This window comes from Coregonus lavaretus (assembly GCF_964263955.1).
Source record: "Coregonus lavaretus genome assembly, contig: HAP1_SCAFFOLD_1793, whole genome shotgun sequence".
Taxonomy (NCBI): Eukaryota; Metazoa; Chordata; class Actinopteri; order Salmoniformes; family Salmonidae; genus Coregonus; species Coregonus lavaretus.
In genome coordinates this window covers 22,629-39,629 of record NW_028157120.1, presented here as the reverse complement: position 1 = coordinate 39,629, position 17,001 = coordinate 22,629, and the positions used below count along the sequence as shown (strand labels likewise).

The window sequence follows — 17,001 nt, the reverse complement described above, 5'->3', positions numbered from 1 at the left end:
GTTAGAGCCAGTTTGCGCTGTTCTGTGAAGGGAGTAGTACACAGCGTTGTACGAGATCTTCAGTTTCTTGGCAATTTCTCGCATGGAATAGCCTTCATTTCTCAGAACAAGAATAGACTGACGAGTTTCAGAAGAAAGTTATTTGTTTCTGGCCATTTTGATCCTGTAATCGAACCCACAATTGCTGATGCTCCAGATACTCAACTAGTCTCGAGAAGGCCAGTTTTATTGCTTCTTTAATCAGCACAACAGTTTTCAGCTGCGCTAACATAATTGCAAAAGGGTTTTCTAATGATCAATTAGCCTTTTAAAATGATAAACTTGGATTAGCAAACACAACGTGCCATTGGAACACAGGACTGATGGTTGCTGATAATGGGCCTCTGTACGCCTATGTAGATATTCCATAAAAAATCAGCCGTTTCCAGCTACAATAGCCATTTACAACATTAACAATGTCTACACTGTATTTCTGATCAATTTGATGTTATTTTAATGGACAAAAAAAATGCTTTTCTTTCGAAAACAAGGACATTTCTAAGTGACCCCAAACTTTTGAACAGTAGTGTATAGCAAAGGGATGTAACCCAAACAAAGAGTGAGGTGTAACCTCTACACAATACACGGGACGAGACCCGTAAACAACAAGGGCACAATACACGGTACTCACAAGACCAACGGACATGGGACAAGACAGTCCGGGGTTGGTGGTAATGATCCATGTCAGTGACGCCTAGAAAGCCGGTGATGTAGATCTCCGGAACTGGTGAACGGAATGAGCAGCAGTACCGGGGAATCCGTTTTTCATGACTTTAACAGAACGTTTCCTAAAAGTTCAATCATGGTTACATTTAATTTCAATTTTGGTAATGTTCTAGGAACGTTCTACAACTGGTTTGACATTGGCAATGTTCTCAAATACAGTTGAAGTCGAAGTTTACATACACCTTAGCCAAATACATTTAAACTCAGTTTTTCACAATTCCTGACATTTAATCCTAGTAAAAATTCCCTGTCTTAGGTCAGTTAGGATCACCACTTTATTTTCAGAATGTGAAATGTCAGAATAATAGTAGAGAGAATTATTTATTCAGCTTTTATTTATTTCATCACATTCCCAGTGGGTCAGAAGTTTACATACACTCAATTAGTATTTGGTAGCATTTGGTCAAACGTTTTGGGTAGCCTTCCACAAGCTTCCCACAATAAGTTGGGTGAATTTTGGCCCATTCCTCCTGACAGAGCTGGTGTAACTCAGTCAGGTTTGTAGGCCTCCTTGCTCGCACACGCTTTTTCAGTTCTGCCCACACATTTTCTATAGGATTGAGGTCAGGGCTTTGTGATGGCCACTCCAATACCTTGACTTTGTTGTCCTTAAGCCATTTTTCCACCTTTGGAAGTATGCTTGGGGTCATTGTCCATTTGGAAGACCCATTTGCGACCAAGCTTTAACTTCCTGACTGATGTCTTGAGATGTTGGTTCAATATATCCAAATAATCTTCCTTCCTCATGTCACGTTCGTTGAGTACAGGATTGGACCAAGGTGCAGCGTGGAATGCATACATGTTTATTCACTAAGTGAACACACGACAAAACAACAAAAGCAACGTAATGTGAAGCTCACAATGGCTACACACAAACAAGCCAAACAAGAGTCAAGATCCCACAACATAGGTAGGCAAAATGGCTACCTAAGTATGATCCCCAATCAGAGACAACGATCGACAGCTGCCTCTGATTGGGAACCACACCCGTCCAACATAGATCTAAACATACTAGATCTACACATAGATATACACATTACATAGATCCTCACACCCTGACCAAACCAACTAGCGAACTCTATGTCAGGGCGTGACACCTCATCATGCCATCTATTTTGTGAAGTGCACCAGTCCCTCCTGCAGCAAAGCACCCCCACAGCATGATGCTGCCACCCCGTGCTTCACGGTTGGGATGGTGTTCTTCGGCTTGCAAGCGTTCCCCTTTTTCCTCCAAACAGAACGATGGTCATTATGGCCAAACAGTTCTATTTTTGTTTCATCAGACCAGAAGACATTTCTCCAAAAAGTACAATCTTTGTCCCCATGTGCAGTTGCAAACCGTAGTCTGGCTTTTTTATGGCGGTTTTGGAGCAGTGGCTTCTTCCTTGCTGAGCGGCCTTTCAGGTTATGTCGATATAGGACTGGTTTTACTGTGGATATAGATACTTTTGTACCTGTTTCCTCTAGCATCATCACATGGTCCTTTGCTGTTGTTTTGGGATTGATTTGCACTTTTCGCACCAAAGTACGTTCATCTCTAGGAGACAGAACACGTCACCTTCCTGAGCGGTATGACGGCTGCGTGGTCCCATGGTGTTTATACTTGCGTACTATTGTTTGTACAGATGAACATGGTACCTTCAGGCGTTTAGAAATTGCTCCCAAGGATGAACCATTACATTTTAGTCATTTAGCAGACGCTCTTATCCAGAGCGACTTACAGTTAGTGAGTGCATACATTATTATGTGTGAATTGAACCCACAACCCTGGCGTTGCAATCGCCATGCTCTACCAACTGAGCTACATCCCTGCTGGCCATTCCCTCCCCTACCCTGGACGACACTGGGCCAATTGTGCGCCGCCCCATGGGTCTCCCGGTCACGGCCGGCTACGACAGAGCCTGAATTCGAACCAGGATCTCTAGTGGCACAGCTAGCACTGCGATGCAGTGCCTTAGACCACTGCGCCACTCGGGAGACTTGTGGAGGTCTACAAAAAAAATTCTGAGGTCTTGGCTGATTGAAATACATCCACAGGTACACCTCCAATTGACTCAATTAGCCTATCAGAAGCTTCTAAAGCCATGACATCATTTTCTGGAATTTTCCAAGCTGTTTAAAGGTACAGTCAACAAAGATGTCATCAAGGAAAAGAGTGGCTATTTGAAGAATCTCAAATATAAAATACTTTTTTGGTTACTACATGATTCCATATGTGTTATTTCATAGTTTTTATGTCTTCACTATTATTCTACAATGTAAAAAAAACAGTAAAAATAAGGAAAAACCCTTGAATGAGTAGGTGTGTCCAAACTTTTGACTGGTACTGTATATATATATATATGTATATATATGTATATATACAAGCACTGAGATGCAGTGCCTTAGGCCACTGCGCCACTCTCACCTGAAAACGTCTTTTTTTTTTAGGGGGGTAGATTGTTGGTTCTATCAATGTAATTGTTTGCATAATTTCTAATCCCAGAACCAACAATTAGAAATTATGCAAACAATTACATTGATAGAACCAACAATCTAGCCCCCTAAAAAAAAGACGTTTTCAGGTGAGAGTGGCGCAGTGGCCTAAGGCACTGCATCTCAGTGCTTGAGGCGTCACTACAGACCCCCTGGTTCGATTCCTGGCTGTATCACAACCGGCCATGATTGGGAGTCCCATAGGGCGGCGCACAATTGGCCCAGCGTCGTCTGGGTTTGGCCGGTGTAGGCCATCATTGTAAATAAGAATTTGTTCTTAACTGACTTGCCTAGTTAAATATGGGTAAAATAAAAAAAGAGGGCATGTGTATTAATTGTCCACACCTGATCGTAATGAGTACTTGTTTCCTTAAAAAATTGGGGTCTGTTTGAATAGACAAATATGAACAGCTTTGTATGTGAAAAGAAAACATGCTATACTAGCTCCATCCTGTTGGTGCAGTGGACTAATTCCATTGATAGAGAACAGAAGATTATAGGTTAGAATCTCACTGATGCTGTGTCACACTAAAAAAATTAATGTGTTTGCATGGTTAATGCCTAAGAAAATGAAATTCCATGTGTCCTATGTGCTTGGAGTTTTTAAAAAAGTTAACCCAAAATAAGCTAGCAGTGTTATTCAAAGTCTTATTGAAACATTCAGTGAAAGTTAAGGAAGTTATTAAAAAACTTCCAAATAACCTATAATTCCCATCTCAGACTGTTAATAAAACCTCCCAGGAAAACTTTAATGGAACCATAGTAAAACGTTATCAGAACCTCCCTGCAACCTAAAAATGTATGTTCCCAGAACAGGTAACATTTTCACTGCCGTTCTCAGAACGTTTACAAAACTTTCCGTTTTTCCAGTCAGAAAACGTGTGGTTTCGTTCCCAGAACCAATGGCAAATCAAAAACGTACGTTCCCAGAACTTCCAAGGAACCAAATGTGCTAGCTGGGTATAGATTTTACTAGGCCTATAAATACAGTATATTTTTAAATGTTAAAACAGGCTATGGGGCTGGCAGGATTCCACAAAGAACCACAGGTCTTGTCAGTGGCTCTTCACTAAGAGGCTAGTACAATCAGTGTTCACATGCAGTTTTAATTGTCAATGTATCTCAATGGCACAGCACACAGGTGAAAGCACAATAAACTAGTGTAAAAAAAGTCACAAGCAAAGTTTACACAATACTATGAAGCATTAATATAAAATGTTGCAAGCCCTTAAATGTAGCCTACTAATGAACACAGTATCACAATAATTACCTTGCTGGTGGTCTCCAAGTCCACACAGCTACCGAACACAAATTGAAGTCAAGATTACATATGGCAGAAAATGCACCGCAATTTCTATGCTCCTAGCCAGTAGGTGGCGAATGCACACTAAATTGTGCGGACGCAAATATATCAAAGAAGATGAAGGAGATGGTGCATTTAAGCCCTGAACGATGCCTGACAGGCAACTCTGTCTCAGGCTGCGTGTCGCCCCCAAGACCACAGCCAATCGCATGCAAGAAACAACGCAGCTAACTTGACTAGTCTTGTGAGCTAGCTAGTTAACTAGGTAGTCTTGTTAGCAAGCTAGTTTGTTATCTAGGCAGAATCCTGACTTATCAGCCTCTGAGGCTGCTATTGAATCTGATCAGCCTGCCAGGGGTAGAGCTCACCCACTCTGGATCATATGCAAGGCACTGACTGCTAATCTGCCTGCAAGGAGCTTTACCTATAAAACAGCCTATAAGGCAGAATCCTGATTTATCAGCCTCTGAGGCTGCTATTGAATCTGATCAATCTCTAAGGCTGAAATTGAATCTGATCAGGCTGCCAGGAATGGAGCTCACCCACTCTGTAAATGTTAATATTATCGACAAAACATGAACTGTCCCTTATAATTATACGCAAATCAGTTATGCAAGCTAACAACCAGCACAGATAACAAGCTAGCTTGCTAACAAGACTACCTAGCTAACTAGCTGGCTTGCTCACAAGACTAGCCAAGTTAGCTGCATTGTTACTTGCATGCGATTTGCTGTAGTCTTTGGAGCAGCAAGCGGCGTAGGAGTCAGAGCTACCTGTTGGGCATCGTTCAGGGCTTAAATGTCCCACGAGCATTGGCGTGTAGGGCAGGCTAAACATCCGAGAATACAAAGAAAGCGGCACCATGGCCGAAATATCTCTTTATCTCACCAACGTGAATGTGTCTTTGGGCCAAACGATGGACGTAGAGAAGGTAGGCTCAGCAGGTCAAGATTATGAAAAGTGTTTATAATCGGTCCTGTATAATCGGTGTTTTCAGACCAGCTAGCTCGCTAGTTACTACAATTCAGTGCATCTATGTTTTCGTGGCTGTCGTCGTCTCATGCTGATGCTTATAACGTAGGCTATACTACCGGTAGGCCTATGTAAAATTCTGACATTGATGCACATAGAATGGGTTTTCTTCCTTGATGAAGCAGTGTGTTTTATGATTATCTAATTGTGGATAAGCAGCCTGTCACCAACAAGCACTGTTTGTGTGTGTGTGTACATTCCTCTCGTGCTTCTATTATATCCCTGCCGATGTTCGTGTGAGCCCGCCTTCTTCTGTGGATATCTCATGGCGCTGCAGTGACTGACAATTTATGTCTTGTCTGTTTGTCCAGAGCCCCAGCTCAGGGAAGGACTTTGAGAGTGTGCAGCTGGGAGACCTGGAGAAGGGGGAACAGAAAGAAGAAAAAGCCCCACGAAGGATCATCCATTTCTCTAGCGGAGAAACCATGGAAGAGTACAGTACAGACGAGGAGGAGGAGGGGGAGGACAAGGAACCAGAGAAGGACCTACTGTCCCCCCCTGTCAATGCGGTGAGGGTGTGTAGTGTGTTAAATAGAAGTATATGTGTGTTTAGTTTGTTTGTGTGTATTTGACTGAAATGTACAATTAACGTCTGTACTTCCTATACTATGTGTTCCAAAACCTGGTAATAACCCATGTTTGTGTGTGTCAGACCAAGCTGACCTGGGGCCCATACTTTTGGTTCCATATGTGGAGAGCAGCTACCTCCACTGTTTCAGGTGGGTGCCTGACATGAGACAATATGTATTATAAACCTCTAGGGTTGATAGCCTTCTCCTGCCGTACATTACCTTGATACTGCCTTGAATACTATGCTGTTGGTAAAACTCAAAAAGGTGTATTTCAGCTTGTGACTACCTCGGGGAGAGGATGGCCTCGCTCTTTGGAATCACGTCGGCCAAATACCAGTACGCCATCGACGAGTATTACAGGATGAGGAAAGAGGTGTGTACACAACAAGCAGATAAGGGCCATCACTTAGAGGGCTTACATCTTGAAAGGGATTCCTAAAGTGCATAGCATTAAAAAAGGGCATAGAAGGGCATAGATGCTTTGCATGTGTATGTGTCTATGAGAGTATACATGTTGTAGTAGTAGTTGTAGTAGTAGGTGTGTTGTTGTAGTTGTAGTAGTGGGTGAGTTGTTGTTGTAGTAGTAGCTGTGTAGTAGTAGTAGGTGTGTTGTTGTTATAGTAGTAGTAGTAGTTGTAGTAGTAGGTGTGTTGTAGTAGTAGTAGTAGGTGTGTTGTAGTAGTAGTAGTAGGTGTGTTGTTGTAGTTGTAGTAGTAGGTGTGTTGTTGTTGTAGTAGTAGATGTGTAGTAGTAGTAGTAGTAGTAGTAGTAGGTGTGTTGTTGTAGTAGTAGTAGTAGGTTTGTTGTAGTAGTAGTAGTAGGTGTGTTGTTGTAGTAGTAGTAGTAGTAGTAGTAGGTGTGTTGTTGTTGTAGTAGTAGTAGTAGTAGGTGTGTTGTTGTAGTAGTAGTAGTAGTAGTAGTAGTAGTAGGTGTGTTGTTGTAGTAGTAGTAGTAGTAGTAGTAGGTGTGTTGTTGTTGTAGTAGTAGGTGTGTTGTAGTAGTAGTAGTAGTAGTAGTAGTAGGTGTGTTGTTGTTGTAGTAGTAGTAGTAGTAGTAGTAGTAGTAGTAGGTGTGTTGTTGTTGTAGTAGTAGTAGTAGTAGTAGGTGTGTTGTTGTTGTAGTAGTAGTAGTAGTAGTAGTAGGTGTGTTGTTGTAGTAGTAGTAGTAGTAGTAGTAGTAGTAGTAGTAGTAGTAGTAGTAGGTGTGTTGTTGTTGTTGTTGTAGTAGTAGGTGTGTTGTTGTTGTAGTTGTAGTAGTAGTAGTAGTAGTAGTAGTAGTAGTAATAACCTAATCCCCAGGCTCAATTGCTACTGCATATAGAGCCTGGAAACACTGTGCAACAAGTGGGACTTGAAACGGTGGGAGAGAGAGGGAGCCTGCTGCAGCTGTATTAGATGGGACTATGAAAATACATGTTCTATCACAGTGACCACATTCTTTTTGGGAAGCCCAATTGATGCTGAGTTCGGGCATATAAAGTTTATATGTGTCAACTATTTCTAAGATATGCATACTTTCCGATTTCCCGAACTCACTTCTTTGTTCAGCCTAAATCACGTGTACTGCTCGCACTTGGAAATCCAGAGGGGTGTTTCTAAGGGTTATGCTGGATGGTGATAGACTACGAGCACAGCCAATTAAAACCAGCGGTTGTTTCTTCCGCTCCTGCCATAGACTTCCAGTCAAGTCCCGTTCTAAGGCACTCTGAAACCAGACGTCTCGACAGAGAGGGCCGGATGGTGGGCGAGATTATAGTAGTAGTAGTCTGAATCACATTATTTCTATGAGCACTCCAGTAACCTCTATAGAAATGTTTGTGGCCATACGCACATCCTTAAAAACATAGGTGCTGGGCTGATAAAGAATACTAGTAAAGAACAAGGCCTGCACACTCTTTAAACTCCCAATTCACCACTTTATTGACTACGTTTCGATCTGAAACGGATCTTCGTCAGGTCAAAAACACTCCAGTAACGTCCTCTACGACAGTGGTATACCCCACTGCCACCCGGGGGATTTGCAGTGGGGTAAAATAAAATGTATAGTACTTTTTGTGGGGGGGGACAAAGAATGAAGAGTACAGATTATTGTATGGGACAATATACAAATGTTTTTGAGAAAGATAATTTGAAAACTTTATTGGTTCTCTTAATTTTGAGAGATGAAAAGGAATTGAAGGTTATTTGTTGATGTTGAAATCGAAATTTACATATTTAAATTGTTTTATAAGACATTGGGGTCGGCAGAAATTCTGGCTGGAAAAAAATGTGGTCCCCGCTAAAAAAGTTTGAATACCTCTGCTCTACGAGTATTACAGGATGAAGAAAGAGGTAGGTCTCTATACAGTAGTTTAAATCAGTATGAGATTACTAGTCTCACATTGATCACACCACATCTGGCCAGGGTTTAGGTTATGAGATCACTAAGACGGAGCCACATTCACTTGAAATGGATGCTTAAAGGGCATTGATGGTTCACATGTTTGTGTTTATGAACATTCCAGTAACTTCTTCTTGTCTTTCCTTCCCAGAAGGAGGAGGAAGATGAGGACAACCGGTTATCAGAGGAGGCGGAGCAATACTTTGACGAGAATCAGGACGAGGAGATCCATGGACCAATGACGGATCAGCTAGAGGGAACCACTACCATCCCCCACACCACAGTCACCTATCAGGTTGAGAAAGAGCCCAAGGCCACACCCACGCCTACTGCCATCAGGGTCCCAGCCATTGTCACAACAACAACCTAACTGACTTCTGGAGAGATGGTTATGTGTTGTCCATGTTTGTTTTGTTTTCATTTGTCAAGGAGGTGGAGGCGCTCTGGGGTCTGTCTCTCTGACAGTGCTGAACGATGAGTTATTTTTCGGTTTTTAAAGAACTAAGTGACCGACGTCGGTTCAATTATTTGATCTCCCTTAATTTCTGGTTTTTCTGTGAGCTCAATGAGCACATTGCACAGTTTCTCCAGAGATACATCAGATCCAGACTGAATTGTGCGATGTAGTACAGAGTTTCCAACAGGCCAATATTCTACATAGTTTAGTGCATAAAACGTGGTAATTAACTACAATGCCCATAATCCACTGCGCATCTACTTGTCCGGTCTGTGTTGCTTTTACTACTGCTACTGAAGAGAGAAGCATGCGTGATTATGAGGTCATATAGAGAACAGCTGTTGTTTTGCGAGGTATCTCTACCTGAAAATACATGATCTAAGTGATTGATATTGGTAGCAATCATTTGGTATTCAGCAATCATAAAAGTATGCCTTATTTACTTTTAAGAACTACTAAAATAGTGATTTTGTCAGACAGCTTAGGCAGCAGCTCCATAGAGATGAGATGTTGACTTGGAATGAAATAAAGTCATTAAAAAAAAAAAAAAGTAATATACACAACAACTGCAGTATTATATTAAAGTAATGTGAATAAATGATGGTTAATAAGTGTAATGGAGAGTCACCACCATCATGGGACTTTTAGTCATAGGGTTTTTTCTGTGTTACAGCATTCAACCCACATCATGCATTGCGCATTTAATGTTTACAAAAATTATCTAAACCGAAATTGAAAACCATGATAATTTTTTTAATAATCGAACCGAACTCAAAAAGTACTAATCGCTCTGCACTACTCTCTGAGCTCACGTTTGGTTGTGGATATGAAAGAGCCATCTATAAACCTGGGAGTCAGACCTGCTACTGCTTTAACCCATGCCGCTGTCATTGTCATGACATTGATACCAGACTACAAAGAACTATGACAACAAACAGCAAAGGGCCATGACAGAGTAGCGACAAATACGTTTGTTTGTGTTTGAGTTGATTAAATCAGAAGCTGATCCGACTACCAGGGCTAGCCTTCAGTGGACAGGCACAGTGTGGTACGGTAGTAGTACTGTGTCGTTACCTATGTGTTTCCAGTGGCCTTACCCCTAACTGGAGGCTGGTCCTAACATTCCAACCTGGTGTCTATCTATCTGTCTGGTGCCTCTGAAGGGCTGTGTTTGTGCCTGAACCACAGAGCCAAGTAGTAGCCTAAACCTTAATGCACTCTAACACAGGAAGCCTTCCTCCTTTATACACTACTACTAGCATTTCACTCACTTTGTTTTAATTTAGACAACATTTGTTGAAATACTTGGTTGAGCACTGACCTAAACATGGTTTGTTGTTTCCCTGTGTAGCCTTACTGGCTTGTGGTCACTTGGTGACTTGTAATTTGAAAACATATTTTCAGGCTATGGGGTGTAGATTAGATTTTGTAAAGGGAGTATAATCTATTTCATATTTGTTATTACTAGTCCATTGGCCTAATGCACTGTTACCCCTGTTGTAAATTAACTTTTATGTTAAACCTTTTTTGATATTCACATATGTATTTATTTATTTTGTATTTTCTGAGCACTTTTTTACAATTTACTTTATGTAACAACACCTTGATAAACTGTTAATAAATACACTTAACTATGCTTTAACTACAGTATATTCTCGTCTGTCTTGTCATGTTGGTCAGTCTGCTAGGATCCGTGGTGGATACTCTGTCTGTCTCATGTGATGGTACTGTGTCTGTGAGAGAGTGACACATGATTATCTTTGTCTTTATAGCTTAACAAAGACTTCTGTGTCCTTTTCTAGAACTGGTTGAGGTGACATTCTGTTGGCTAACGTCACAATGCAGCCAATCCCAGGTCAGGTCATTGTGTGGGCTTCTCTCTCTAGTCCAGAATGACCTACAGCTATGACCTCTCTCTCAACATTAAGATATAGCTAGAAAACCATACACAGTGACCTGCTGATCTCCATTTACTTACCATAGCACATATATTGTCTCATAGGAGAATGTAGGAGTCATTTCTCTATGGATCATAATAGCCAAAAGTAACCGTATATTTACTTTTGCACTGTAGTTCTGGGTGGTTGTACCATGGTGAGAGACAGTTACTCAGCGTTGCATAGCGTAGGGGGGTCTGTGCCGTGAAAACGCCCAGCCAGACAACACAAGGACAGCCTTATACTGCAAACAAACCCTCAGTCATCCCACTGTCCAGTCAGCATGGCCGGACACAGTGACACTCACGGACAGTTCACTACGGCAACAAAATAAGCTATAGACAGACAGAGTGGCACTCATACACCAGACTGAGACTGGCAGTGGATCACGATGTATTTTTGGGTTTAGATTATATGTTAGAGTAACAACTCTGTAACTATTGGGTGACCAATCGAGACTGGCTATACACTGTCATTCAACTAGATTCTAGAAATTCTAATCTACACAAATATTCCACTAGATGGTGCTATTGTACAATTACAAAGGAGGCTGTAGTCCTAAAAACCTGGAAATTAGTTTCCTCTGGTTCGTTCAGCCATTCCTATGGGGTTAATGAATGGGGTTTTGGGATAAACACAGAAAGGTTAACACAGGCTTAGGAGATCTTATAGTTTTTTTTTCTATGAGATAATATCAGTCAGTTAACATGGCCTCTATGAATTATGAAGCCTTTATGTGCTTGTTTTGATTACACAAATACTTCACAATTCACAAAAAAGTGATAGCTGATGAAGATGATCTCATAGAACAAAACGTATAAGATCTCCAAAGCCTGTGTTTACCACAGACCTTATTTTCCGCATTTATCCAAAAACCTGATTCATTTCCCCATAGGCTTTGACCAATGAGCCATGGCGGAGTTAGTACCTACAAAAAGACTACATTACTATTGCTCTCTACAGAGCCAAACAATAAACACCTGTGCTGACTGTGGCTGTGCTCCACTGTTTGATGACACAAGGAGAAATATGAGGAAAGAATATAAAACAAAGGATGGACTGTAGTGGCGGTTTTGATAGGAAGCCTTGTTCAGAGCTTGTGTGGGAGCAATTTGTTTGTATGAGTGGCTTGACCCTTCTTTACAGGATGTTTTGGCAGTTGGAAGTCTGTTTGGTTTGTCAGTTGTGTGTGAAGAGAAGGTCCTCTTATTCCCTGGCCTAGCCTGGCAGACAATGATACACACAGCAGTCATCTGGGACAATGTGTGTGATAATGTGTGTGATTAAGGAGGGAAAATCCAGATTTACTCCACAATGCCATTTCTTGTGTGTGTGTACGTGTGTGTTTGCGCTCACGTGTGAATGCATGCGTCAACATTTTCTCAGACCTACCTGAAATATTTGCATTTACCTTATATCTGAAATATTTGCATAACATCTCAGTCTGGGAACAACACATGTATCTTACTCATTTCACTCATCTAGCCATTGTACCTTAGCCTGGTCCCACTGCATGGCATGCCAAATACAGTATAAAGGAGTTGGCTGCAGCACATAGAGTAGTATGAGATCAGACTAATGGTACCTGGCTGGCTGAGTCAGTCAGACAACGCCTGATGAGTTGGCTAAAGCAGAAACACACAGGTTCTAGCTCTCATAGGCGCGCTGATTTAACTACATACTCTGGTTACAGATGGCACAGTAATTAGTAGAGCAGACTCTGTAATAGGAGGGCATAGCACAGCATGGTAGAACAGCTACCTGCTTAGCCAACCAGCCCAGCCAGACGCCCAATGAGTTGAGAGATGAGAATAGCAGCAGCCACGCCCCTCTCTGCCTCCGCCACAGTGGGCCTCTGCTGCGGTCAGCCAAGCCTCTTATTTAGGCCCTACTGTCAGCCAGAGGAGAAGGGGATTTCCACACCACTCAGTCTCCTTCTGTGTGTGTGTGTGTGTGTGTGTGTGTGTGTGCGTGTGCGTGTGTGCATGTGTGTGCGTGAATGCTTCCTTATAAGGTTACTTAACAGTCTGACTAAAACCGTGGTCAACTCTTCTTCCCTGTCTCTCTTGGGGCAAAACAACATAGAAGAAGAATACTATAAACCTGGAATGCATGGCATGGAAGTGTTGGAGCTGAGGAACACCCTTCTAGAACATTTTACTACATTCCTATAGAATAAATTGAAGAATGGACAACATGCATGTTAGTGGGTATTGTTTCCTGCAAAGTGTTATTGTGTCCAACTTTTCACCTTTGCATGTTACATTCTAGTCATAATCTGAAGTTTGTTGCTTTGAATTGTATACTTTGCATACTGCTAGGAGAAGACGGGTCTTTCAGTAACATGAGGCACATTCCATACATTGATCCAATAAAAACAAAAAGTAACAACCTAAACAGCATGGTAGTATTTCTTGAATAGTTCTTATGACTTCAAATGATTTTTCATGGCGTCAAAGGCAACATGAAATGGGGATTATTTTAGATCCTTTATGAGTACCATATAGGCTGTTCTTTGTTGTCGTGCGAGCAGGCTATTTTGTAATAGGTCCATGTTGCTTGTCTGGTCAGACTTGATAAGTGCGGTCTTCAGTAGTGTAAATAGCACAGTCTGTACTAGTGCACTTCACACACACGGAACCCTGGTCTGGAAAGTCCCTGACACACTACACTGATCTGCACTGCCTCCTTTCTGCACAGCCTACACACAGCCTACACACAGCCTACACACAGCAGCAGAGCTGCTAACATACAGGAGGTGCCACCATAGCTGCCCATGCTGACACAAAAAATGCAACCATGCATTCACAAACTATATTGACCTGCAGCTGCTGACATATTCATGGGCCAAATGTCCATTAAACCATAAACCAATTATATAGCCTTGGCTCACACCGTTTCTCATCAGACATGGCAGAGAAATTCTAAGTGTGTGCCCTATTCCCTATATACTACTTTTGACCAGGGCCCATAGGGTGTCATGAATAGGGTGCCATTTGGGATGCACACTCTCTGCAGTATGTAATGAGAAACAATACCGTTGACCTCTAGTAGGACTTTTACTTCCTGATCTGTCTGAAATCCCCCAGACAACCATCTATCCTTTATACCAGCTGGCAGCAGATCATGTGCTTCACAGACTGAGACTGAGACTGACTACCATGCATCCGTCAACTGCTCTGAGTCTGCAGCCGGTGGCCTGGCTAGGAGTAGGGCTTGAGCTGGTGCTGGCTCTGCCTCTGTCTGTGTGTAGTAGGATGGGGCTAGGGCTGGTGCTGGCTCTGCCTCTGTCTGTGTGTAGTAGGATGGGGCTAGGGCTGGTGCTGGCTCTGCCTCTGTCTGTGTGTAGTAGGATGGGGCTAGGGCTGGTGCTGGCTCTGCCTCTGTCTGTGTGTAGTAGGATGGGGCTAGGGCTGGTGCTGGCTCTGCCTCTGTCTGTGTGTAGTAGGATGGGGCTAGGGCTGGTGCTGGCTCTGCCTCTGTCTGTGTGTAATAGGATGGGGCTAGGGATGGTGCTGGCTCTGCCTCTGTCTGTGTGTAGTAGGATGGGGCTAGGGCTGGTGCTGGCTCTGCCTCTGTCTGTGTGTAGTAGGATGGGGCTAGGGCTGGTGCTGGCTCTGCCTCTGTCTGTGTGTAGTAGGATGGGGCTAGGGATGGTGCTGGCTCTGCCTCTGTCTGTGTGTAGTAGGATGGGGCTAGGGCTGGTGCTGGCTCTGTTATTTGTCCCGCTAAAGTGATTTTCCAGATTCAGAGCAGGGCAGAAGCCAATAGCACTACTATACCGTGGAGAAGGAAGGGGGTTATGGGTAGTTCTGGGCCAGCTGTACGTAGTACAAGGAGATCAGATGCACATCTGTGATAGTTTGAAGTTGAACAGGGGGAATTCCTCTCTGTGCCGCCACACGCCACACGTTGTTTAGTATAATGATTCCCTCAAGAAGTCAGAACAAAGGGAGGCGCTCCTCCGTTAACCATTCATCTCCCTATTCATTCCCCCATCCTTCCCCCAATTCTATGCATTCCTCCTCACTTCCTCACAGACAAACAGAGAGACAGACAGACAGAAGGGCGGCTGGATGGACAGACAGATGGACAGACGGAGGCGCGGACTCTCTCTGGTGGGGGGTGAAGACTCCAGGGAGGGACCAAGGTCTTTGTGTTGGGAGGTTGAAAGGGCCAGATATAAAAGCACCAGTCAATGTAAATATACTGCATCAGTTTGAGGGAGAGACATAACAAGCTCTCCCTTCAGCTTCAGAGATATACAGTGCAATACCCTAAGGCCTTACACCTCACCACATATGTCCTCTCCTCACTCTGGTGGGAGGAGGAATGAAAATAATCTCACCGCAGCGCCTCACTTCATGCAGCTACAAACACAGCCACTCAAGCCTTAACTCGCGATGAAAATCCAGTACAAAAAAAGTGAATAACAGTTTAGACTTTAATGAGTGTGGCAAGTGGGTAATTATACCCACCTGCGCTAAAAATATATATTGTTTTACCGCCCCATGTTGCGTGGGTTGTTGTAAAGCACAACAAAAGCCAGGAATTTCCTCCTGTCCCACTCAGGAGGTTTGTAGTCCTTTTCATCATCCTTTTGATTCTGGACAAGATGTTCCGATTGCTTAAACAATAAATACAACTCTCAAATGCACTTCAATGACAGTGTCTGGCTCTGCAAAGAAAAGTGTTCCTCTCCTTAAATGCTTCTACATCCTTAGGGACTCTGTTGGTATTGTGTTCTGTTGATCTCTGAAATTATACTAATCCACTGCGGAAAACCCCCTGGCCACCAGACATAAGAAACTAAGATAATGAAGAGATTGAAGGTAAATTGTTAGGGCGAATGAAGCCTTCCTTGCCAGGCTCATGGTGATACCATAGTAGTGTAGGTCTACTGTTGTGGTGAAGACACGGTTTGGATTGTGGCTAGGGAATGGTGGAAAGATTGGAAGGGTGAAGAGACTTGGAGGGGGGATTAGGAAGTTATGGACAGGGCCAGGAGTGTTTCCTGACCAGGGCAGTACTCCAAGCCTTAGTTGTGGGTGGAAGGGAGAGCTATGTCCCACGCTACATGGCCTTATGGGTGAGGTCAGGGAGTTGTGGGTGGAAGTGAGAGCTACAGTGCTTTCAGAAAGTATATACACCCCTTGACCTTTTCCACATTTCTTTGTGTCACAGCCTGAATTTAAAATGGATTACATTTAGATTTTTTGTCACTGGCCTACACACAATACCCCATCATGTCAAAGTGGAATTATGTTTAAAAAAAAATGTTGAGTCAATAAGTATTCAATCCCTTTGTTATGGCAAGCCAACATTAGTTCAGGAGTAAAGATTTGCTTAACAAGTCACATAATAAGTTGCTATAATAGTGTTTAACATGATTTCTGAATGACTACCTCATCTCTGTTCCCCACACATACAATTATCTGTAAGGTCCCTCAGTCGAGCAGTGAATTTCAAATACATATTAAACCACAAAGACCAGGGAGGTTTTCCAATGCCTCGCAAAGAAGGGCACCTATTGGTAGATGGGTAAATCAATAAAATAAAAAGCAGACATTGAATTTCCCTTTGAGCATGGTGATTGCAAACACACCTGCGTCCTGGCCTCTAGGGGAGCCTAGGGATCCGGGGGGACGGGGGTGGTATGCCGATCACTGGGATGACAACCCAACTTGGGATAGGGATGGGCTTTAGCTGGGGGGAATAGTGGAGAACAATTGGTGGGTTACTTAGTAGCAATGCAAATATCATGGTATAGCTATATGGACACTCATACTGTATATGATAAATAGATATGAAACTTGTATCTCATTATGGTAAGTGGTGAAATAAGTGTAGCCAGTTATAATTGTAATGGCTTAGCAGATAATTACAAAAGAAGAACAATATTTACATGGCTCAAAGAGAAGGAATATAATATCTATTGTTTACAGGAAACTCATTCAACAATTCTAGATGAAGTTGAAAAAAGACTGGGGGGGTGCAAAATATACTTCTCCCAGTGGCAAAGAAACTCAAAAGGGGTGATGATATTAATTAACAGTAATTTTGATCCGAATGTGCAAATTG

General features: G+C 42.7%; 1 protein-coding gene across 2 annotated transcripts; it reads left to right on the top strand.

The window, feature by feature from the left end:
* The first annotated feature begins 5,348 nt into the window (after positions 1 to 5,348).
* On the top strand, positions 5,349 to 10,631 carry LOC311125792 (protein FAM177A1-like). 2 transcript variants are annotated; one of them, XM_084199826.1, is made up of 5 exons: positions 5,349 to 5,474; positions 5,887 to 6,084; positions 6,228 to 6,294; positions 6,423 to 6,520; positions 8,678 to 10,631. In XM_084199826.1, exons 1-5 carry the CDS (start codon positions 5,406 to 5,408, stop codon positions 8,894 to 8,896), a joined length of 651 nt encoding a protein of 216 aa, XP_084055952.1. In that variant the 5' UTR covers positions 5,349 to 5,405; the 3' UTR covers positions 8,897 to 10,631. The 2 variants fall into 2 exon arrangements, with proteins under 2 accessions (XP_084055952.1, XP_084055951.1); XM_084199825.1 differs by having other exon boundaries at positions 5,887 to 6,090.
* The last annotated feature ends 6,370 nt before the right edge of the window (positions 10,632 to 17,001 follow it).

What these genes read in the sequence shown, in the direction of transcription:
- LOC311125792 (XM_084199825.1), top strand. Translation starts at nt 5,406, where the DNA reads ATGGCCGAAATATCTCTTTATCTCACCAACGTGAATGTGTCTTTGGGC. An exon ending in AGCTACCTCCACTGTTTCAG is followed by an intron (nt 6,295 to 6,422) that starts GTGGGTGCCTGA and finishes GGTGTATTTCAG; the next exon opens with CTTGTGACTACCTCGGGGAG. An exon ending in ATTACAGGATGAGGAAAGAG is followed by an intron (nt 6,521 to 8,677) that starts GTGTGTACACAA and finishes TTTCCTTCCCAG; the next exon opens with AAGGAGGAGGAAGATGAGGA.